Below are 24,208 nucleotides of genomic sequence, written 5' to 3'. Positions count from 1 at the left end.
CCACTAGCAGGTACAGTACTTCAGTGGCGAGCAGGTGCTTGTTCAGAAGAAAAGACTGCTTCTCCTGACCACATATTTAATTTGTGCCATACACTATGATGGGTCATGACTGGACAGCGGATGGCAAGGATGTAAGGATGGTTTCTCCCACCCCAGAAGAGCAGAAGTGGTTTCCTGAAGAACTCAAGGTAGTTTAAAAATAGCAGGTTCTTTAACATTCAAAAATGTCTCAATCAGCCTAATGTAACCACTCAAAACAGATTCACAACTAAGGGTCCCAGCAGAAAATTCAGCAAAGGAAACATGGCTGCCTGTTCGAATGAGTGAGATTTCATAAATATATGAATGATGGAAACAGGGAAAGAAACTCGTCCCCAGCTAGCAATCATGTGGATACAGGAAGCCATGGAGGACACGGAGGCTTAATGGACAGTAATACATGTTGTTAATCAAACAGCTGAACAGCAGCAATTAAAGTATTTTTGATGTAATGCAAGTGACTGAAGTTACTGGGTGGAAGATCTAAATTCTGGGAGATTTAGAACTAAGTAATATACATGAATTGTACTAAGAGCCAAGTTTTCCTACTACACTCCCCTCCAAGCAGTAAAATGGTACATGCAGGACTTGGTTAATACCCATATGTTCTCCAAGGTTCAACAGACACCCAATAGCAGAGGATACTGAAATCTCTTCTCAGAAGTCATATTTATTTTATCCACAGGAGGGATAGAAGCTGCTAGGTTTGAAGTGTTCGCTGATGTGAATTGCTTGTAACTACTGTAGTAGGAAATCCTCTTCACTGGAGTAATTTAAAAACTAGGCCAGATCTAGCCATGGAGAACATATATTGCCCTGGCTTCTCAGAATGCTTTTCCAGTTTGTGATTCTAAGAGATAGCATTTAGCCAATAATTAAATGATTTGCAGTCTGCCTGGTTTATTTCTGCCACCCCACTCAAAGCCTGTTATTAATTACAATGACACAATTCCAGTTTGGTAGGAGAGTCGTGAGGGAATAATCATGCATCAGTTGGAGAGAGAGAGAGAGAACAATTCTGCATTGCCCAGGGAAGGGGAATATGGGCTAGGGGCCTTTCTCAGCCTTGGAATGCTGCAATTCTCTTGTGACAGAATTTCAGGGGGACCCAATTTACACCATGAGAGCATCATTTGAAAACTGATGAAGACTTTTTTTTTTGGTCAACTAGTAAACTTCATTTCTCCCTCTGATTCCAGAGAAACTCCATTTTGAAATCTCTAGATTCCTGGCTTCCATTTTGAATAAGCAAGAGTCACTCCACCACTGGCTGACAGCTGCAGGTCACGTAGCACTAGGAATTGGCAGGAAAAAGAAGGTGGTAAACAACAAATGACAGATCATAACACTGAGGTAAATAACGGTCAAATGGAATGACTGACATGTGACCGTTAGCAAAGTAGGGTATAAAAGTCAGCAGCAGCTGACAGTTGAGAGGTTGAGAAGACAGCTGAGCAGAGAAGGCAGAGGAAGACGCAAAAGACGTGAGGGTGAGACGAAGGAGAAGCAGCAGTAAGCAGTGGGAGAAGAGAAGGATGCAGCAGAGGAGTGGGAGAAAGAAAACAGGAAAAGATACTGTGCCGTCAGCTGAGTAAGTTTGTCAGACAGAGTAACAGGTATAGTTATAGCATAGCATAGTATAGTGTTTGCATATATGTGTGTGTGTGTGGGGGGGGGTTAATACAGATGTATGCATGTGTGTTGACTGTGAAAGGGATTTATACGTGTAAAAACTAATGGACATCTAAAAATGGCTGTTAGCTATCTGTGACAGACTGACCATCTGAAGCAGGGAGCATCCACTCAGTATCGTTTCAAGCTATAAGGCAATGTGGTTTGAGGTGCTCTTTAACTTGTTATAAGGGATTTGTGTTTAGATTGTTACTGTGTCAAGAAATTGTTCAATAAAAGGTGCCTTGTTTTGGAACACTGCTTGTGTCAATAATTTATCCACGGCTGTATCTGTGTCCTCCAAGTATTCCCTTAGCCACCCTGGAGACCCACACTTAATGAGAACAGATTGGTTATAACAATAAACAGGTTGGCTATTCTGGGGGTACCCAAATTCTGGTTTTGGTGTAACACCTTCTCCCCCACTTATCTTTTTTGAAGCTTGGCACTTCTCTAATGCCCACACTCCTCCAATGCGCTCCAGCATTTGGGATGCTAACAGCTCTCCCAGTGGAGTGAGGCAGTTTGCTCTCTAGGCAAACACTTTGGATATGAATCATGGAATGATCAGTACATGAACAGCTTCTTCTCATTGAGGTAGTCTTAGTCATATCAGCCCCCAGCTCCCCAAATACAAAAGAACTAACCCTAACAAACACTGTAACATTAAACATCTTCACATTCTGTAAACTGCAAGAGAATGCATCTGCTGCATTCATACAGAACCATGTGCACTGTGTTGAAGATCATACATTCAACTCTGTCGTGAAATAAATATATAGGAAAAGAGTTTAAAAAACAAAAAACAAACAAAAAAAGATTCTTGCTACAATGACAGGGCTACCTGACGCCCTGTCTCAGCAGCTCCCTACTGCCTTGATCATGGTTTTCCCTCCCCTCTCTCTTCACATGTGAGCCAGTTCCCCACCAGAAGCACCAGAGTAAGGCATGGGTTCGGGGCAATGAAGGCTCACTCTTTGCTCACGCTTGTCTTGCAGGAATGCAGAACGGCTTTAAAAAGGAGGGGCAGCTGCTCCAGAGGAACATTCACCATTTTTCCTGTTAAGAAAGAATCAGAATTAGCTGCCATTCCTGAGCCAGATTTCAGAAATGCTCATCTCCAACAAGCTGGTGACACTGGAGATGGTTTCACCTTGAACCTTTAGAGAAACAGTCAATCACCCAATTCCTACATTAGACATTTGATATTCCTTTGGAAACAACAGGATGTGTTATATAGTGGAACAGAAGCTAAGTGCGTTGGCGAAGTCAGATGAAAATGATTTCCCCATAATGGGGGCATATTTATAGAAGATGGGAAAGACTACATCCCACCTCTGTCAACCTCCCCTGTCAATCACAGTGACTAGATTGTGTCAAGTGGGATGTGTACACTGGTCCCAGTGGACAATTCTGCTTGGTATGACAGAGGAAGGTGAAACACACAAATCCAAATCAACATGCCCTAGGGAAGAACATTTCTTCCCAATCCCAAATAACCTGTGTCCATTATCTTAACATTTAGGTACAAATGTCTGATGTTCTCATGAAGATCCTGGAATAATTCCTCTAGAGCCAATTAATGATGCATTGAGATGGAAAATTCACATGCAGATTTCAGTAACCCAAATTCCAGGGAAGTTCAGATCTGGGGACTTTGTTCAAGCCTGTCTAGGCTTTTATATTGTGATCTTCACCATGGTATGCAAGTGCCATCTCTAGACTCAGTGCAAGCTCCTCCCTGGGAGGCCTTTACCATCTACAGATCAGGGTTATTTCTGCAGCAGAGAAGACACTTCAGAGTTGGGTCTGAAATTAAGACCCTAAGGAGGTTTCGATCAAGATACTAAGTAGAGCTCATTATTTGTGAAAAAAGAATATGGCTTCTTACCAGATGCCAAGCTTCCAAGGCTCAAATAGAAAAGGTCCCACACAGACCCAGCTTTATTACACTGGGTAAGATGAGGGGGGTTTATCCTGGTAGAGAAAGGCTCAAATAGAACAGGTCCCACACTGGCACTGCTATCCAGCCAAGTAGATAGGAGTTTAATTATAAGAAGAAGAAAGTCTCCTTTAAAGGAGATTTAATGATTTACACAGGGGCCAGCTGGGAGAAGAGATCAAAAAGTTACCTGCAATGTATCGTATCTCTGGCAAACACATCATTAGATCCGGAAACCGGTTTGGCTGATGTGGGTACTTGTATTCTGTAAAATCCTGGCACACGTACCAATACCGTTTATTCAATTGCTCCAGTTGGGATGTATTAGCCAGGCCCCTAATGTCTGAGTGAAAAGAGAAAAACGAAGTGACTGGGAACAGCTGTAATACTAGAACAAAACCAGAGTCATATTTTTCCTCATCACTATTCGAGTCAGCAACTGTAAAATGGAAGGACAAATCCATTTATAAAACTCAGTCTAACAACATCTACCTAAATTATACAATGCTATTGAGCAGAGACTTCAAGTTTATAGTCACCACAGGATTAAAATTTCGCCCTCCTCCTCCAGAACATACTGTAATGAATATCTCCTACATATACACACTTCAGATTAGATGTGAGGGTACAAGATCTTCCTTTCATAAGGGACACGGATGAGAACATATAATGTCCTAAATTGCTCATGCTCAGAGATCATGAACCTTTCAGAAGATAACAGCTCTAGCAACCTTAAATCTCTACTTTCTTTTTATAAAGTAGCTATATGTCAAGGCTTTCAGGCCTAACACGGGGTGCAACATAATATTTTCCATAGAAAGAAGCATGTTGATTCTAGTTACATCATCTCAGCTCTATGGGAAGTGTTCAGATCAGTAATTCAGGGTGTCGTCTGTTTAGGAATTACGCCATGTGAGCTTTATAAACTTGCTAAGCTTTTATTTTAAAATTTAGCTTTTCCAAATGTTTAGCAATGTACACAAAGAAAAAAGTGGATATTTTGATGCTAGCAAAATGATTTGAGAAAGTCCCTTTGAATGTATTTCAGCATGATCAATGACATTTAAATACTATTTGATGTCATGGGAGGGGATCCAATAAATTAAGAATAGGCAAAATATGCAACTCTTCTGAGGCTCAGTATTGTTCTTCAGAAATACTATACAAGGGAAGGAGCATTTATTTGCTGTCCAAAAGCTGACCTTTAAAAATAATTTTCAGGTATTCCACATAAAAAAATTGCAAACTCCAACTAAAAATAAAAGAAGACAGGAAGTTAATGAAAATACATTTTGGAAAACAATGGAGACAGCTAAAGAAGTCTATCATCCAGTGTCAGGAAACTGTCCAGGGAAGCAAACCGGAATCTGTGCCGGGGCGCACACTGAAGTGTCAGCACAAAACACTTGGTATAACCAGGGGGAGGAGGGAGATTTCAGCATATCCCTGCAAAGTAGAACATTTCCCTGTGGTACAGAAAACTCCCAGTGGTACTTGTTTATTGAACTGCTTTTGAAACTCACCTATTAGACTAGTGCCATTCAATAGCTTTTTTCATTTATGCACAAGCAATACAGAAAACAGTGGTAACATGCGTCATAGATGTGCAATAACATCATACACACTAGTACTGACATGGGAATCACACCACGGTGTTAGACTGGAGTGACCCATACACAAGTGTTACTGAAGAAAGTGAACCTTCCAAATCCTTTCAGCATGGTAGAGATTCAGAGAAAAGACCAGTAACTTCCCACCCTGGACTACCATTGCAGAATCAATTTGCATGTTATTTCTATGCTGACTTCATGAATTTCGAAGTGTTAGGAGTCTCATAACAGAATTGACTGACAGCTCTAAAATGCTGTGCTTGACCACAAATGGAGTCAGTCCCGTATTAGGCAGCATTCACTACCTGAAAATATTACTGCATTAGGCACCATATTAAAGGACAAAATGCATGTTCTCACTTTCTTAAAAAATATCAGATAAAGGTATTAGGTGAAGGGAAACACCCTGATGAAGAATCCAGGAAACAATGCCAGTGAGGTTAGCCAACATTTAGCTAACAGGGGGGGGAGGGATACAAAGCTAACGGGGGGGGGGGAGGGATACAAAGCTAACAGGGGGGGAGGGATAGCTCAGTGGTTTGAGCATTGGCCTGCTAAACCCATGGTTGTGAGTTCAATCCTTGAGGGGGCCACTTAAGGATCTGGGGCAAAATTAGTACTTGGTCCTGCTAGTGAAGGCAGGGGGCTGGACTCAATGACCTTTCAAGGTCCCTTCCAGTTCTAGGAGATAAATAAATAAATAAATGGAGATATCCTAACAGCTTAAATTGGAAAAAAGTGATGCAAATTGATTGTCTTGATTGCTGCCTGTCAGAAGACGCCTAGAGCAGTGATACCCAGACTGAGGCTCGCAAGCGTCTCTTTAATGCATCTCCTGCGGCTCTTTGCAGCACATGATATTAAAACACTGTGTGATTTAATTATTACCCCATCTAAGTTATTAACCAATCCGGACGCTTTTACTATGTTATTAGCCAATTGTAATTGATAAAATGATACTTGGTCAGTCATTTTGCTGGGAGAATAAAATTAAATTACACACACAGAGTGAATTCACACGACTGTGGCTCTTTCGGGTAATGTTGATCGTTAATTTGGCTCCTGAACCACTGAGGTCTGAGTGTCACTGGCCTAGACCCTTCCACCATGAGCAGCAGTATTTTCAGATGACATGCACTTGTGCATGGTGAGAAGTTTGCCACAACAGCTGGTAGGTAATCAGTCATTCAGGCCTTATCTAGAAAGATTTCATCAGTCACTCTGCTCTGTTCTTATTCTGCTGCTGGTAAAGTAGGTACGTATTTAAAGTGACGCACATACTGTCCTTGGTGTCTACGATTAAAGGCATTAAAAATTGATTAAGCAAAGTGAATCCTTTCACTTCCTCTACAATTGCTTCATTTAGGTGTCTGAAATAGCACACACTGCATATGGCTGTAACTGCACAATGGCAAAAACAAAACTTTTTAATACTCAAGCGTCTATTTCAGTTTGGATTTAGGACCCCTTCTCTCTCTCCCCATCATCCAAAGGAAGCAAAGATTGACAAGCTTATTGACTAGCCATTTACTCCAGTGGGACTAATCCCCTTCTTCCGCCACTCACCTTGATTGAGGAAGTTAATGGCTTTCATACATGCATACTCCTCATTGCTGACCTTCAATTGGTTAAATTTGCGGTAGAGGTAGATCAGCCGTTCCATCACCTCCATTCCCTCTTCACTGAATCTGAAGGAAAGGGAGACAGATGCACACAACAGGGTACTCAAAGAGGAGAGGCCCTTTGCAATTAAACAGTAGGGAGCTTAGTGACTTACTAAAAACTCCATGGTATTTAAATGGGGGAAGGGATAGCTCAGTGGTTTGAGCATTGCCTGCTAACCCCAGGGTTGTGAGCTCAATCCTTGAGGGGGCCATTTAGGGAACTGGGGTAAAAATCTGTCTGGGGATGGGTCCTGCTTTGAGCAGCGCGTTGGACTAGATGACCTCCTGAGGTCCCTTCCACCCTGATATTCTATGAAAAGACCTTAATGCCTTGCATTATAATTCAGAGACCCAGATGCTTCAGGTCTGTTGGCACTATTCACGAGAAGCAAAACTGGTAACAAGGTGATTCAGAACATCATATTTGCCAGTTACATCAGACCTTTAAGGAAAATGGGGATTTCACGTGTGCACATGGGTGTATATTGGCATAGCTGCTTGTGGGCAAGTGATGCATGGTCATGGTATTAGGCTGCTATGACTGGAAGAAACAAGTATTAGAAGTTCCTGGCTCTGCCAATGATTTCTTGCATGGTCCTGGACAAGTTACTAATCCTCTCTCTCTCTCAATTTCCCCATATTTAAATGAAGATGTTATTTCCCCACCTCACAGGCTTGTTGTGAGGCTTAATTCACTGGTTTGTGAAATGGGATGATCCTTACACAGAAAGCTCTAGGGATGTGCAAAGTATTATTATACACTCAGTAATAGTTACACTATATTTTATGACCCATCAGCTGTGCAGGTCCATCTAGGAAGTTTGGCGAAATCTATACGACTTCCAGCTACATTATAGTTATTCACTATTACAGGGTGTCCATCATAAAATGCAGGCTACAGGGCAAAGGAAGGGTTGAAAACAGGAACAGGAAAACCTCAAAAGATTTAGTGGTTCCTTTCAGCTGATCTTTCTCAGAAGCTCTTCTTTAGAAATCAGTCTAGAAATTTGGAATGAAGAGACTGTCCCTCCTGTCCTGCTGCTCATCTTGGAACAGACTCAGCAAAATCAGGTTTGCCCTGCCAGGTTCAGTATGTGCTAAGTACCTGATGGTTGGTCCTGGACACCCTAGGCCTTCACGCTGGATCCAGGGCACTCATTTCTCACATTACACAGCACTCTGCCTGCTTCAACACAGCCACTCGTTCTTAAGGCTTTATACTGAAGGGGAAAAAAATCACACCATCCTCCTCCACTCACCTTCCCAGCACTTCCCCAGTTCTCGCTCTCAGCTCCAGCCCTCTTTTAGCTGCCATGAGCCCTCCCCAGCTTGAACTTTTCTCCTAGCCAGGCAGTGCTATAGGAATAGGGTGTTAGAACATCTCACCTGAGATTTTCACCAGTCACACAATGTGGTCATGTCACGACTACAGGTGATATAAAAGTGATCTGTTTGTCCCATTTGGACCTAGGTTTCCTCCCCCATTTCCATCAGCATGGCTGTACCCCACCATGTCAGAATGAAACTGCACATGGAAGGCACATGGATATGTGCTGATGAGCAAAGCTTCAGATGTGAGCTCTAAACTAGCAGGTGAGCAGGAGATTACATGCAAACGTGGGAGTCTGATGCATGAGAGACAGAACGTCCAAGCAACTTTAGAGTCAGGAGGAGGAGCTGAACTCTTTCCAAGAAAACAAACACAGACAGTACGGGTAGCTTGCTTACAACAAGCTGCAGATCTCTCTCTGAGCTAGGACACTTGCCCAAAGAACTCGCTAATGGGGAGGGACATGTAATAGTAGGTTGGGATGGGCTCACAACAGTCCAGTGACTGCAGTCTATGGGAATGAGCTCAATGGAAACTCTGTAGTGAAGAGTCCTAGTCCTGTAGGGAATCCTAGATTTCTGCCGGAGGAGTCTGAGAGGACCCCTGCTTGCAGGTCACTGGATCACAGGACAGTAGACAAAAAGATGGCATAAGTGACATTTGTGAGACTCTGAAGGTACAAAGTGCATATTTCAGAGTGTTCTATTTGTGCAAATGGCCAGTAGCCATTCCTGCTACATGTGGTTTAAAGCAATAAAGGCTAGTTTGGAAGAAATAGGACATTGCATAAATCTTCAGCAGTGAGACAGAAGTGTTCAGGAAAGCTTCAGCTGTGTGTTCTGGCATTATACAGTACACAATCAGAGCATAGCCAGAAAGCCGTCTCTGAAAAAAACAGAACAAAAATAAAACCCCTTTCACTGAATATCATCTTATTTTGGCACGTGTATTTGTTTACTTCAAAGTTATTTGTAAAATGCATGGTGGAGTTTGGCCTCAGAGAAGAGAAAACAAGCTGTCTGAACTTTAGGTCAGTTCTTCAGGGAAGTAATATTGTAAGTGATGAAAGCCTTGTCGGCTAATCTAAAGTTGTACAATTTTCTTGCTCTCAACTTGACATTAAAAATCCTGCAGGTGCAAGATTGCAAAGCTCAAGAAGTTAATGAGCACAGAGACCACTCACAATCCTCTGCTGGGTCTAATTGTTTTTTGAGAATGCACATTTTTACCAACCACTCGTCACTTCCATAAATCCAGGAGAGCGCTTCTCTCATGCTTGCAGTAGAAATGGCTTGGTTTTCTGTGCATACATTCCTCCCTTTTTCAAACAAAGCTGTTCTGTTTTGCACAGCCCTATTCCTTCTGGAGCACTGACTCCTCCACACACAGTCTGCCTCTCAGCTTTTACACCAGTCTAATTCCTGGCTATGTATTATCAGGAGTAACAGTAAAAAGTTCAAGCTGCCATGCATTTTATTTGCATTTTTACTAGACTCCAGAGATTTAAACATTAGATCTAGAAAACAGACCATTTTGCCAGCAGTTTAAATCAGAATTAAAACATGAAAAAGTTGATCATATTTATTCATTTTTCATCTACTTATATACTGGCAGTCAGGGTTATGACCAGGAACAGAAATAAACTACAACCTTCTAAGTGCCAGGGTATCTTAGGTCAGCATATTGTTTTAAGTTGGCTAACAGACAACCTGAATCTCAGACTGCAACAGCCATTCCTGAATATTGGAGAATCATTACGGTGAGCTGCTCTACCATGAAAAGAGCCAAACAAAACCCTCTGTTACACCCAGATCATCCCAGTGAACTCACTGGGGTTACATCATGCTTTTATATGAGGGGATCATGCAGATCTATGTTTCAACAAAGAGTGGTCTTAAAAGCAAAGACATCAGTGACTGCTTCAGAAGAGATGGCCTCTGGTGTTACTTGCTGGAGATGCAATCAACTCTGTGTTTGTACCACAGAAAGAAAGCTGGTTGACAGAAATGACCATTACAAAGCCAATATTAACTTGGAGCAGTACATGCTCATTAGGGCAGCGCTGAGCTGGCCAGTGGCTGGTGCAGCAATCCAGCTTACTATCAAATTGTGAAATCCCAGAGTCCAGGCAGAGGTTGATTAGAGGAAGAAACACCATACATTTGATTTAATATTAAACAAAAAATGAAAAGGCAAGGCGTGGTTTTGGGGGAGAGAAAACATCTTTAATAAGCCTAGAGTTTCTTTTTTGCTCACCAGTTGTTAATGAGCCATGGAGGTGCCAGCCAGGGACACTCGGCTCCCACAGAAGATAGGACGACAGGAGTGCAGTCGCAGGAGCACATGGGAGAGTGCTGCTAAGACTTTCACTCTAATCCAACAGCTTCGTATTATTACTACTCCCTGCTCTACACGGATATTTAAGCTATAAATAAAATGCTCTGAAATGAGAGGACTGCAGGACTGAATGGGCCCCCAGCTGGGCACCACACACAACATTCTTCCTTCCTCCCAAATGGCCTGGTAAAGCTACATTTCCACTTTTTTGCTAACATCAATTAGTGATACTTTAAATGCTGAATCAGTAACTGAGGTTAAAGGAACCATTCCACTGTCAAAACACATCTATTATTTTAACCCCTTGGATAAATACACAGATCTTCTCTAAAGCATCCCTGAGGCTGGCAGGCTAGAAATTGCCAGTGTCGGAAGGGTTAAGAAGACTCCTTTATTATCTCTCTTTCATTTCGGGTCTGCCTCATATTTTACACACATGTCAACTTTTGGGGCCTTGAGAGGGAGAGCTTGAGCATAAGCAAACCTGCGCACAGGAGTAAGTGCTTGGCTCTCGCAGAGAGACTCCTCATTGAAGCTGTACTCATTGCACTGTGAATGTCTCTATTAGATCACGGATTATTTATAAAATGACACTCGAGATTTACCATCCTATAATTACCATGGCACAACGACCAGCTCCAGCAAGGGCAGAGCCAGAGGAGGTCAAATATTAACAGGGAGGCTGGGCAGCCAGTTAAGTAAATCCTGCAAATGTTCTGTCACAAGGCTGTCAGTCTCTCTGCTATCCAAACAAGAATCCGTCTGGGACTTGGACTACAGAAGAAAGAAAACTGACCATGATGATGAATTAAGGCAGGTCATCACTAGGAGCATCAGATAGTGCTGTTTCCTCCGCAGTGTCAGCTAAGTTGCAACATCATTAAATTTATGTAATCAAAAACAATGAAATAGCAATTAATAACGTAATATTGTGGAAACAAGGTCACTAGCTGTGTGATCAAGTTCTTCATTCTGCTTCTAACTGGGAAGCTTTGCGAACAAGCTTTTGTCATTTTGTATCTTGTGGTTATTTACAATATTTATATAGTATTTCTTTGAGCCTGAGTAATTGCTCACATAAAGGGGCTCTCCTCTCAATCCTAGGGTGAAGAAAGGAAGAATTTCTATGGGAAAACTGGCCTTGACACTAGGTTATCACACTCTGCTTTTCTTCAGAATGCTGGGAAAACTCTGTCTTGTCCGAGGGAGATCTTCAGTAGTTAAAAGGAACGACACTGGCGAAGCTAGAACTAGAGGGTACAGCTGCTCAGTCTTGGGCCATATATTCTTTTTTGTGCTACGTGCAGGGATTACTCCTAATTTGTGCCCCTCTTCCTCACCCTCACAGCACAGGTTCTGCACGTGCTACAGTGCGTCTGGCAAGGCCACAGGAGCAAGCTTTTGTTGGTTGATTGGGTTAAAACATCTAAAAATGGATCATTTTACCCCAAATTTTTGTTTGAAGTTCACTGCTCTTTAATTTCATCGGGTCTTACTATCAACCCTGAGGAAACAATTAATAAAAAGCAATCTATTTGAAATAATGCACTGAAGCATTTTAGAGAGTTTCAGAAGAATGCTTAAGAAATCTGCCATATTCCATCAGAACAGTCGGGGGCAAACTTCTGTGAACTATATACGCTCAGACGGATGTGAAGAAAATGAAACCAGCCATTTCAATGACAAAAGTAAACTGAAGTCATGGGATCTCTCACTCTGATAAATCTCACAGGACCTGCCCTTTCTCCTATCTCGGGTTTCAAAAGGATATTTCAAATTGAGAATTATTTAAGGCCTCGTCTACACAGTTTGAGCACTGATGTAAGTAAATTAGCACAGAAGTTCTGTGTAGACTAGCTCTAGATGAGTCGTCTTACAGGGAGACACAAGTTTAAACCCGACCCTTATGTTTTATACAAATAAAAATAGGAGGCTTGCGAGAGGTATAAATCCTCATTTAAATAGAATTGTATTTTTTTAAATGAAGAGATTTTTGAACATATCCCTGCATACCGGGAAATCCAAACATAACAACCATGTGGCAAGAGCATGGGCCATGATTTTCAAAAGTGATGGCAAAGCTGATTGAAATTTTGAGTTTTGAGGAAAAACTATGAAAAACGTCTAGTCTAGTGACTTGTGATTTCGGGTGCCTAATGTGAGATACTTTGGGCACTCAAAACTGAAAGTGAAATGGACTAGTTTAATTTCACAGTCCCAAAGTGAAATGAAGTGTAAACAAACAGCATAAGTGGTGCTGGTAGGTTGTAAGCTCCAAAGAGCATCGTGTGTGCTAGGAATGCAGATAAGGCACATTTCACATATCTGGGGTCTGCTTTTCAGAAGTGCCGAGTCTCCATATCTCCAGTTGAAATCAATGAGAACTGTGGGGGCTCAGCACCTCTGAAACCCAAGCCTATGCTATGAATCTCAAAAGGGCCCTTTAACACAAGATCTATCTCCCCATTCATAATTCTTCACACCAACTAAGGCTTTGTGGGATTTAACTGTTGCAATGTAACTGACTTTCGATTTCAAGCTCCCATTTATGCCGGTCACCCTTGAGATCAGAGCTGAAATGACATCCCTCAGCAAGCCAGTCTGAATGGAGCACACCGAGAGGCCAACCTGTGCACAAGGTTTTCCAGAGGGAGTCTATTTCTATTACAGTTCTGAGTAATCTCCCACCTCCCCAAACAGACTTTAGAAGGTTTCAAATATCTAAATAGCTTTCACGGGATGGAGGGGGCTAAGGACAGCATAGGGGCTAGCGCTGCAGGCAGAACAAAGGGATGCACCCTACTCCTTGGGAGTGGCAGGCATCACTCCCTAGGCAACCCTTTGGCAGCTGATTGACAAGATCCAGAGGGTGTTCCACACAACCAACCCCACACAGGGATTTTGAGATGGGTAGAAAGGGAAGATACCCCCCTTTTGCCCACATGCTCCCCACCAAAAATGTTTTGTCTTCTCTTGAGCAATGATCCCTACACGTACATATAAAAGATTTCAGAGTGCTTTACAAGGGTGGGGACTATAATCCCTTCATACCAAGAGGGAAAGTGAGAGACTTGTCCATGGATGAACAGTCAGTGGCAGAGCCAGGAACAGACCCCGTCCCCCCATTACTAGATACTGATACAGCCCCAGAAGATTTAACCCACGACCTCACCTGTGCAGCTCATCGTCAGAGGGAGAGTACTTGGAGGTTACATCAGCAAGGTCACCAAAGATCTGTTTACTGTAAACGGTTAGTGAGGACAGCAGAATCAGCTCCTGCCATGTGGAACTTAGCAGGCAAGTATAGTCCTTGATTGAGAGTTCACAGAAGAATGGCAGCTTCTTTATCCAAGCAATCTGCCTGAAAAGCAACTCATCTGCCAGACGACACAGCAACGCAAACAGCTCTGCCTGAGTCACTTTATACCTGCAGGCACAGTTAATAGGAAAACATAAAAACGGATTAAAAACATTGGAACACAAGGCACCAGAATAACCAGATAAAATTTGTGTGTGTCTTGATTCCTGGTGACCACAGTGTCACCCAGTGGTGAGAACAGAGACGGACTGCTGGATTTTCTGCTCCTGAGCCTGCAGACAGCAGGCGATGAAAGGTACCATCCCTGCACCTGTGTTTCTCCCCGGAGACGAATGCCATCCCTGAAGATGCTGACTGAACCTAACTAGCAATCTTCTCATTCTACCAGCAGCTCTGCTCTCAGGAAGCCTCCTGCAGTCCGGGACACCAGACAGCTTAACAAGCTGCTGCTGCTTCCCAGTTACAAGGAAAGCAGATGTTGTACTCCACAGATGTGCAAAATATTATGCAAAAACCAGAAAAGTGATTTCACTTGTGAAATAGATCCTCTCAGCCATCAGACATTAGCATCACAGTCTCAGCTCTAGCCCTTGGGTGACATTCTTTGGCTACTGGCTTCAGAATCAGGCATAGTTTATTTAATTACCTATACACATGCAAAATTAAGAGATCTGTAAATACAATGTTGTTATGAATTTAAATACTCAAAAGGTATTCCCCCAATAACCCGAATTTACACAGGTTCCACATGCTGTGCATGTGCAGAGACAGTACACACAGTATCGGCATTACAATGGAGTGGCTCAGGGCAGCCTCACTCCACCAAATCACATGCACTTACCCATCTTCAATAAGCATTGGAGTGCCAAGTGGTTCCAGGTCCTCAGCTGACACTAGCTGATTGATAAGACTATGTGACTGGGGATCTAGGCTTCGGGTCTGTGGGGGCATCAGAGCTGAGTGAGCAGAGTAGTTAAAAAGGTGCGGTAGGTACTGATAGTGCGTGGACACTGGAGTCCCAATATATTGATCCCTGAGTGCAGTGAATCCATTCAGCTCCACAGACCTACTGAAAAGGGAAGATCTATTTAATAGACTGGACAAACTCCATCTAATTCATTACAATCTTTCATCCAGCTCAGGGACAGATGGAAATAAGAATGCTTCATAGAAAAGAAAAGAGATGAAAAATCCCTTCTGGTTAAATTCTGTGGTGAAAGCAATCAAGAGCATGCAGACCAGCTGCTCCATACTTGCATCATGTCCAGCCTGACCTCCATGCTAGTTCCATTTAATGTGACTTTCTAGAAACGCTGCTGCTTAGAAAGCATTCTTAGACTAAATCACATAGCAAAGGTTTACGCTAAGCATTTCCATCTCTACTTACTGAGAGGCCCAGAATTTAGGTTTGTGAATAAAAAGGTTTACAAAACCTATGAATAAAAATATTTTAATTTACATTTTTAAAACAACTGATAATGGAAGCGTGTGTGTGCATTGGGGGGGGGGGGGGCATTGGTTTGACATTTAAACATTCTTTCCAGTGTTTGCAACCCAAGTACTGAAACACTGTGCTAGGGGACACAAACCTAAGAGTAACACAAACTATAAAGTAATTAGAAAATCAAATATGCTGACTAGCTCATTTTCAACATACAAACAAAATAAAATGGAAGTGAGCAGACACCATTACTAGGGAAAAGGTAAATTATGTGTATAAAATGTTCAGATTTTCATAATCTGAAGTGGTATTAAAACAGATTAAGATATCTGCTTTAAAGGTAAGACCTTTAACCCAACATTCCTTTGCCATTCTTTCAGGAGAATTTTACTCTCCGATCACACTGGATTGATCTAACACAGTGTATATGTCTCTAGCTAAAATATGTTTACGAAGAGGTCAGCATTTGCAAGATGTGTTTGAATTACACAAGCAAAATGCTCATTTTCACTTTTGGCCCAAAATGTAGCCCTCAGGGAAATACAGGCAGAGTTACATTCATCTGAAACTCTTTCAATGGAAACTCCCACCTTGAAGACGGAGTAGAAACAGGTGATGGCTGGTTGCTCTCAGAAACTCCATTCCCAGGAGAACTATGGTCACTGTCTCCATTGTTACTCCAAGAGATGTTTGCCTCCCCCTCAAATTCTTGTCCAGACATAATTCTTTCAATCTCCTCCTCTGATATCTTTTGGGTAAAAATTATTACATTTAGTGATAAACTTATTCCAGCCAAGTACATAACTAAGCAAGACTGAGTTGCACATACCACTGGAGCGACATGTACTGCTACTTTAGCATGGAAAAATTACTAAAACCTAGAATTTTTTGAGAGGGGTCTTTTATATGGGAGGAACATTCAAATATACTTCCATGCTTTTCTTATTGTTTTTCTACTTTTTACTAATGAGAGATTTGTTTTTAAATAAGGATTACAGAATTATCTGACTGCCCAGAGTCATAACAGTACAAGCCAAGTGAAGTCAATGTGGTTCTACTTAGGGGAGGAAGATGGTATAAATGAGGCCAGAATGAGAGCTTAAGGCAGAAAGAGAAAGTTACTGACCTTATAGTAACTGGGGTTCTTTGAGATGTGTGGTCCCTATCTGTATTCCATGGAGTATGCATGTGCTCCACGTGCCAGGAACTGGAGAATTTAGAAAGCAGCGTCCATTGGTTCACACATGTGCCCCGGCTCACCTCATGCCTCTGACAGAGGAGATAAAGTGCAGGGCAGACCAACCACCTCTCCAGACCAACCACCTTTTTCTTCTCCACTGCAAATCAGAGAAGATCCGAAGCAGAGGGGAAGGAGGGCAGGTAGTGGAATAGAGATAGGGACCACACATCTCTAAGAAGCTTCAGTTACTATAAGGTAAGTAACTCTCTTTTCTTCAAGTGCTGGTCCCTATGTGCATTCCATTGTGGGCGATTGACAAGCAGTACTCAAATAGGAGAAGAGTGCTAGGTCATAGATGGCAGAGCCAAATGAAGGACTACTGTTCCAAAAGATGCAATCAGCAAAGGAGTTCTGCACTAAGAGACAGTGTCAAGCAAATGTGTGGACTGAGCTCCATGTAGCTGCTTTCCAAATATTAAATAGAGGCACCTCTTGAAGTGACACCATAGATGTTGCTTGTGCTCTTACCCCATGAGGGGAAGATTAAACAGCTGATAGAGCAAAATACAGCCAGAGATCCATTTTGAGATTCTTTGAGAGGATATAGCCTGACCCTTTCTGCGATGGGATTTCTTGATTGTTTCCCTGCTCTGCAGGTAAAAAGCTAAGGCTCGCTGAATGTGAAGGGAATGCTGTCTTTCTTCTGAGGATGCGCGAGATTTTGAGAACACCACACGTAAGTAGATACACTGGTTCAGGTGAAATGCAGAGACTACTCTGGGAATGAATTTAGGGTGTAGACATAATGAAACTCTGTTCTTATGAAATACAGAATAAGGAGGACCTGCCATCAATACCCCAAGCTCATCAATCCTCCCGGCTGAGGTGATAGCTACGAGGAATGCAACCTTCATGAATAGGACAGACACGGAGCAAGAAGCTAATAGTTCAAAAGGAGGCTTAGTTTAGAGAACAAGGTTCAAGCCCATTGAGCAGTAGGCCTTTTTTTCTTAAATAGGCAGAAAGGTTCTGATTGGCTAGCAGATTCTGGAAAGGCCTAGAGGGTGTGCAAAGATCAAGTAGCCCCATGAAGGCAGATGGTCTACACTGATTGCTGACAAGCAGACCCATAACGAATTGACAGGCAAACCTGCTGTCTTCAAGGAAAAAATATAGTCCAGAATGAACGGAATATCTGTGGCTTCTGGAGAAATAGGCCTGATGCACCCAGATAAACGCTTCCCCTTGACTAGGTAACATTTTCTAGTGGAATCCTTCCTATAAGAAAAGACATTCTGCACAGCTTCAGAACATGATTGCTCTAAGGCCGATGCCCAAACAAAAACGAGGCTCTGAGATGAAGCAGCCATTGGCTGGAATGCCTGATATCGCCATGCCCCTGAGTCAGGAGACTAGGACGTGTAGGAATGTGATCGGTGCCCAAAATGATATGGGTAGGAACCAAAACCATCTGAGCCAGTTGAGGGCAATGAGATTAACTCTTGCCCTTTCATGCCAAACCTTGTGCAAAACTCGAGGCAAAGGAGTGGTGGTGGAGGGAAGGCATAGTTCAGATCATCTGACTAGGGAAGGAGTAGAGTGTTGCCTGTGAGTAGCAACCCAGGGCTCCGCTAGAACAGTATATGTTGCACTTTCTAGTTTGTTGGGGAGGAACAGGTCCCTGGTGGGGTCCCCTTTAGAGCAAAAATATTGTTTACCACAGAGTCATGAAGCTCCCACTTGTGATCAACTGCAAATTGTCGCTGAGAGAGTCCACTAGCACATTCTGGTTTCCTGGGAGGTAGACACTGACAGGGTAATCTGATTGCCAATGCACCAGTTCCACAGACTGACCACTTCTGCACATGGCAGGGGGGAGGGAGCAGGTGAAGCTTGCTCCTTGTTTGTTGATGTAAAAGCCGGTTGTGATGTTGTCTGACACTGTGAGCGCATGGTGACCTTGAACAAATGGGGGAAAGGTTTCGCAAGCCCTTCGAACTGCTTGTAGCTCTAGAACATTGATGTGCATCCGGACTCTCGAGATGTCCAAATGCCTTGTTCTGTATGGTTGTCCACGTGGACTCTCCAATCCAACAGGGATGCATTGATAATGACTGTCCTGTCTGGTGCAGAGGCTACTGCTGATTGAAGAGCGGTCCTGGCAACCATTTTGCTTTCCTCTATGAGAGCCTGGAAATGAGCTCTGTCAATGGAGTCTGAGTTTTTAATAGTTCAGGAAGTCATACTTAGCCAACAGTGCTTGGTAGCTGGCTATTCTGAACTGGAGGCTAGGAGAAGAAAATACTTTCCCCTTCCCAATAAGCGGAGATGCTTGCCCTGTTTATCAATCAGGGTAGATTGAGGGTATTACTGCCTAGAACTCTCTACAGCCATTTGGACCCCCAAAAATTAGGAGTAGAATGAAAGAACAGAAATTCCATCACCTTGGCTGGGACAGAGTACCATTTCTCTGCCCTCTTGGGCATGGAGGTGCAGGTCGCTGGGGTTTGCCAGACCCCCCCCCCCAGCTGGCTCCAGGATAGTTTTATTAACGAGGAGCACTATTCTACTGGAGCCAGAGGACTGAAGGATGTTTGTATTGGAGCTTGTGGAGGAGCTTGTGTTAAGGCTCCTGAACCTCCTCAAGAGTAATCTGCAGCTCCCCTGCAATTTTACAAAGGAGTTTCTGGAAATGCTTATAGCCATTGGAGGAGGCTGGAGACATTGAAGTCACTACCTCATTTGGCGATAAAGACGGCAATCTCATCTGATCTTGTAGAACTGCTGGATCCAGTGTGTACTTCTCTTCCTCAGTAGAATCTGGGGGCAGCTCCAGATGTCCCCTCAAAGGGGAGGGAAGGAGTGACTCTCCAGGAAACCAGACTGACTCTGTGAGATGGTACTGGTCCCAAAGCCCCCAGCATGGCCAAAAGGATGGGTCAAATGGGGGTTGTGGTTGTCCCTAATGCATCAATGGCATGATGAGGCAGAGGTTGGTCCCAAGCTGTTCCAGGAAGGTGTTTTGGAGGAGGACGACATAATGATTCATCTCCCCATGAGGAAAAAATGACTTTAGTTCCAATACGTTTGCCATTGGAAGGAAATCACAGCCCAAAGATGGACAGGGAGACAAACTCCTTCAAAAGGCCGGCTCCCCTGGTGGAGTCATAACCTCTCTCTTAAGAGAGGGAACCAAAGGAGTGGGAGATTCAGGGTCTGGGAGAGCGAAGATGTCGTCAGAGGCAGCATAGGTCTCGTCTCTTACCAAAGAGAGAAGAGTCCTGTTTGCCTGAACCACCAGAGCCACAGTAGAGACAGCGTGCCAAAGCCATTAAAGTCAGATGGAACCGTGTATGACCAATGCTCTCGGTCTTCATTGGTGCCGGGGGAAACTCAGGGCTTGTGCTTGGGAGATACTGGTACACCTGATCATGATGTGGTGTCAATGAAGCCCTAGACTTGTGGGCTGCCTTATCATGCCTCAGACTTAGTACGTACTACGTTCTCTTGGGCTGAGTTAGTGCTCAGTTTAGGGAGGGCCACATACGACTTCTTTGAAGTAGATTTGGAGGAAGACTTAGCCTCCTGCTTATGAGAATGCGCCCTGCTCTCCCAACAAGACCCCACTGAGGGATCTGTGGGGGTAGACTCCTTTGCTCCTGATTTAGACCTCATGGAAGTAGGCATGCTGCTTGCTGAGTCAGGCCAATATACGGGGAGTGGGAGGGGTCCCCCAGCCACAGTCTGAGAGTGGCCTCATGGGCCTTTCCATTAGGTGCTTCCTAAGGGGAAGTTCCACCCTTTCAGGGTATGGCTGGAGAACAAACAGCAGATACTGCACCTTGCTGCAATGTGGACTTCCACGAGGCAGTACAAGCAGCATTGGTGGTCGTCACTGATGGAGGAGGATCACAGGCAGGAAGCAGAAATTTTGAAGCCCATAGTCCTGGGCACAGTCCAGTACCCAAAGAAAGTCTGGGGAAGGGGTGGTGCTCCCCAGGTCAGAGAGACTGGCTAACTATAAAACACTAAAATGGAGAGATAAAAACTTCAAAACCCTCGAATACTAAAACTATTTAGAGATATCTAAATATACTTTCACAGCTAAAGAAAAAAGCTGAAGCATCAGAAACAGGAGATTCCAACCCGGATCAGGCAGTGGTGAGAAGGAACCGGAGAGGCTGTCAATCTGCCCTACCTTTATCTCCTCAGTTGGAGGCGCAAGGTAATCCAGGGTGCATGTGCGGAACAATGGACACTGCTTTCAAAATTCTCCAGCTTCAGGCATACCCACTGCATACACACAGTGAAATGCACATCGGACTAGCACTTGAAGAGCAATTACTAGATCTGGACCATTTTGCTCCCTTACAGCCCACAGCATTTCCCTACAGACACATGCAGTTAAATCAGAGAGGTGATTGTCTCAGGCAGTGAAATTTGGAATTAATGTTCCAGATGCAGCAGAAGCAGCAGCAGGGCTGGGATCAGTATTATTCAGATATTTCTCTCTCCTTTTTTTCGTATGCAGCCCATATTTCCTTTCCTTCACGTCCACTCCAGTTTTGTGCTGGAGTGAGTAGAGATTTTCATAGATGCACAGCCATGGACAATGTCATGTAAGGCTCTTTCTATATTATATCTGTTTTATTAAAATAAATAGTATTTTTAAGATTGCCATTTTCCAGCCTGCAGCAAGAAAAGCTATCATTTCTCACTTGTTCAGCAGAAGCTATTGTGCCAAATTACCTAGCATTTTATAAGACATCTCCAGACATGCTGCCCCATCAATCAGGAAGACATTTATTGGGTGCCCCACTTGCAACAACTTAAGAAATTGTGGTATGGACACTGCAAGATTTACTGGGAGCTTTGCAGGGATTGAAGTGTTTGTCCTGACTTACGAAGGACAGAAGGTTTCCTATAGTCTGATGAAGTAGTTTAGAGATTACATGAATAAAATGACAGCCAGCTGATAACCTATAACCCACTGGGGCCGTGTCTTGTCTCTCTACGGCCAGGCAAGATCAGGGCTTTATTGACAAATCTGCTGCCTAAATGGAATGCATCCTTAATGACACGGGGCTGGCTGGAAGATTGTCACCAAATTAATTCAGGCCTAAATCTTGGGCCTTGTTGCTTCCATGGCATAGAGCCTCAAGATGCTAAGTAACCTCCCTGGGATCTGCAGTGCAGAAGCCAACACAGATCCGAAAGAGAAATATCCAGCACATTCAAGGCAGTCCTAAACACCTACATAGCCACCCAACTCCACCCCTTCCTGGGGTGTGTTGTTCATGACTCTGCCTCATGCGGCAGTTAGGAGCAGCAGAAATGATGTCAAGGGAAGCTCTGAGCACATGCAGCCTCCCTGCAGGATAGCGACATTTCCCCCCCTTTGAAGACAATGACTGGTTCACCTTCCCCATTTACAGAAGTAGCATGATGGTGTCTATGTACAAATGTGCTCTGGTGTCACGTGATTAAAGGCTAATAAACAGTAGAGAAGCTGAAGAGCACTGCATTAGGGAAAGGGAAAGTACGCTTACCTGAACAGGTCCAATACTTTTGTTCCTGCCTCCTGGCATGCCATCTTCTCTGATTGCTGAAAGGAAAGAGCAAAACGCTGGTTAGGAACACCACTATTCTTTCACATTCTGGAGTACTATTACACAGAGAACACCTGGGCTGCGGGAAATTGCCTGCTGTCTACAGAGACACTGAATCGGAGTTTTATTTTGTTAAATAAGGCAGCTTATGTATATTTCCCCTAGGGGGAAGGGAGAGGCTGTGTAGTATGCACTGAGATTCCCACTTGCAATGGGAATCATAAAAATACTTATTTGGCTGACAGGGGCAATCAGAGATTTAAGTAATATTTATATAGCCATTGCAGAGCCTCGAGTGAAAGGTGACGTAGAAATGCAAAGTACCATATCATCACCAACTGCCTGAAAACTCAAGAGATGATAAAGGGAAAGCACAAGCATCCCACTGTACCACTAATGAGAACTGTGCACAATAGCAAACACCTCTCTGGATTAAACCAGGGGCCCGTCAGAGTGTTAACTGATTCCCTCTAGTGTTGAGGCTGCAGACAGCACAAAAGAAAAGACGCTATTGCACAGGGTAAGGTCTCCTCGAGACACCACAGAGCATGGAAAGGATACACTTTACATACAAGTTACCTGTATGTGAAGCAGTGACTTGAAATCCTGGCTGTTTGACTAGTTAAGCAGTTTTGTTCCAAAAGGAGGAAGCCCTTTGGAAGGCTTCTAAATAGTGAGGCGGCATTTCTTAAAGGCTCAAACCATTTATAGAAAGTCTCAACTGTATTCAATTTAGAGCTAGTTCCACCTTTATTTGGCGTTTTCTCTATTCTCCCACAACCCCACTTTCTTCTATTACCAGGGAAATCCTGCACGGGAAAAAGACCATTGTGCCCAAGGATTTCAACTGCTCCTGCTGCTTATTCTTCCAGATGAAACCCCTCTTAAGTTTGTGAAATTGTGATCCAATAACCCCTTAATGCTGGCAAGGAGGTTCCAGGAATACCCTGATTCTGGTAGGTACATTCTGGTTTACCACAGAACGTCATGTGGGGTCTTTAGTGAAAGCCTGGGACATGCTGGTCATTAGTATCACACTGAAATGTACGTACTGACATAGTCTGGAGTTACGTATATAGACAGAAAAGATGCTCCTAGAGCCCATACAAAGGTCTGAGTCTCCAGCAGAGGCGAAAAACAGACAAGAGGTGTTTATTCACCTGTCGCTCTGTTCGCATGCGAATTAAGCACTGCAAGCGAACACTCATTTACATACAAAGTCAATGGAGAGATGTGAAATCAACAGGGAAGCAGCACACAGGGAAAAAGCCAGGGGTGGTTATCCTGTCTCTGAGGACAGACAGTGAACATTGGGGAATACAAGTAGAAGACAAAAAGGGGCATCCCCATTTCCTGCATGTAGGAAGCAAATGGACAGTGTGTTTACATTCTTGAAAATGAAATCTCAGCCAGTCTTGATTGAAACACTGCGAGGCACTTTGGGGGTGAGATAAACATTTTTAGCTAGGAGGTTTGACTGTTAGTTAACTTTAGTCTCTACAAAGCATGCTCTGATTTTGTTTTATATGTAACCACCATTGTTTCCACTATTCATACTTACTATCACTTGAATCTTGACTTTTTGATAATAAACATTCTTGTTTTCACTATAAACATATCTCAGTGCTGAGATCAAGGTGCTTATCCTGAGTCAACTCATACAAGCTGGTGCGTACACCATGGGCGTAGTTTGGGGAGGTGGGAGGGGCATTGTCCCCCAAACTGCAAGCTTCAGGCAGGCGTGAAATTTACCCACACATGAGCAGCCCTGTTGGCCTGACTGGTGCTGCCCCCCCAAATACAGAAGTCAAACTACACCTATGGTGCACTGTACACTGTTCTTTGGGGCAGCAGATCTGGAATTTCTGTGAGTGTTCAGTGGATAAGTCGCTGACCATTACAGGGAAATGCTTCAAAGGGACTCAAGGACTGGGGTGCACATATTGTAAGGCAAAGTAAGAGCTGGCATAGCCCAGAGGAGTGTGCTTGAGTGACTAACAGGTGGCTCTGTAAAGGAGCGGACAGCAGGTTAAGCATAAGCAAGACTCCCTCAGGCTGGAGGGAGG

The 24,208-nt window shown here is 43.5% G+C and overlaps 1 protein-coding gene across 2 annotated transcripts in view; it reads right to left on the bottom strand.

The window, feature by feature from the left end:
- Window positions 1-2,680: 2,680 nt before the first annotated feature.
- Window positions 2,681-24,208, bottom strand: part of NR6A1 (nuclear receptor subfamily 6 group A member 1) — a 183,716-nt gene continuing 162,188 nt past the window's right edge. For both annotated transcript variants that reach the window (XM_065418818.1, XM_065418817.1), the window contains exons 5-11: window positions 22,083-22,138; window positions 15,944-16,101; window positions 14,754-14,981; window positions 13,766-14,020; window positions 6,829-6,950; window positions 3,843-3,995; window positions 2,681-2,769 (exon numbers count right to left, since the gene is read on the bottom strand). In XM_065418818.1, the coding sequence (XP_065274890.1) occupies window positions 2,681-2,769; window positions 3,843-3,995; window positions 6,829-6,950; window positions 13,766-14,020; window positions 14,754-14,981; window positions 15,944-16,101; window positions 22,083-22,138 (1,061 nt within the window). The remainder of the gene's footprint in view (window positions 2,770-3,842; window positions 3,996-6,828; window positions 6,951-13,765; window positions 14,021-14,753; window positions 14,982-15,943; window positions 16,102-22,082; window positions 22,139-24,208) is intronic.

The sequence above is a fragment of the Emys orbicularis genome, chromosome 18, assembly GCF_028017835.1.
Source record: "Emys orbicularis isolate rEmyOrb1 chromosome 18, rEmyOrb1.hap1, whole genome shotgun sequence".
In the NCBI taxonomy this organism is placed as follows: domain Eukaryota; kingdom Metazoa; phylum Chordata; order Testudines; family Emydidae; genus Emys; species Emys orbicularis.
Note: the sequence above shows the minus strand (reverse complement) of the source record. Positions and strands in the feature narration are given on the sequence as shown.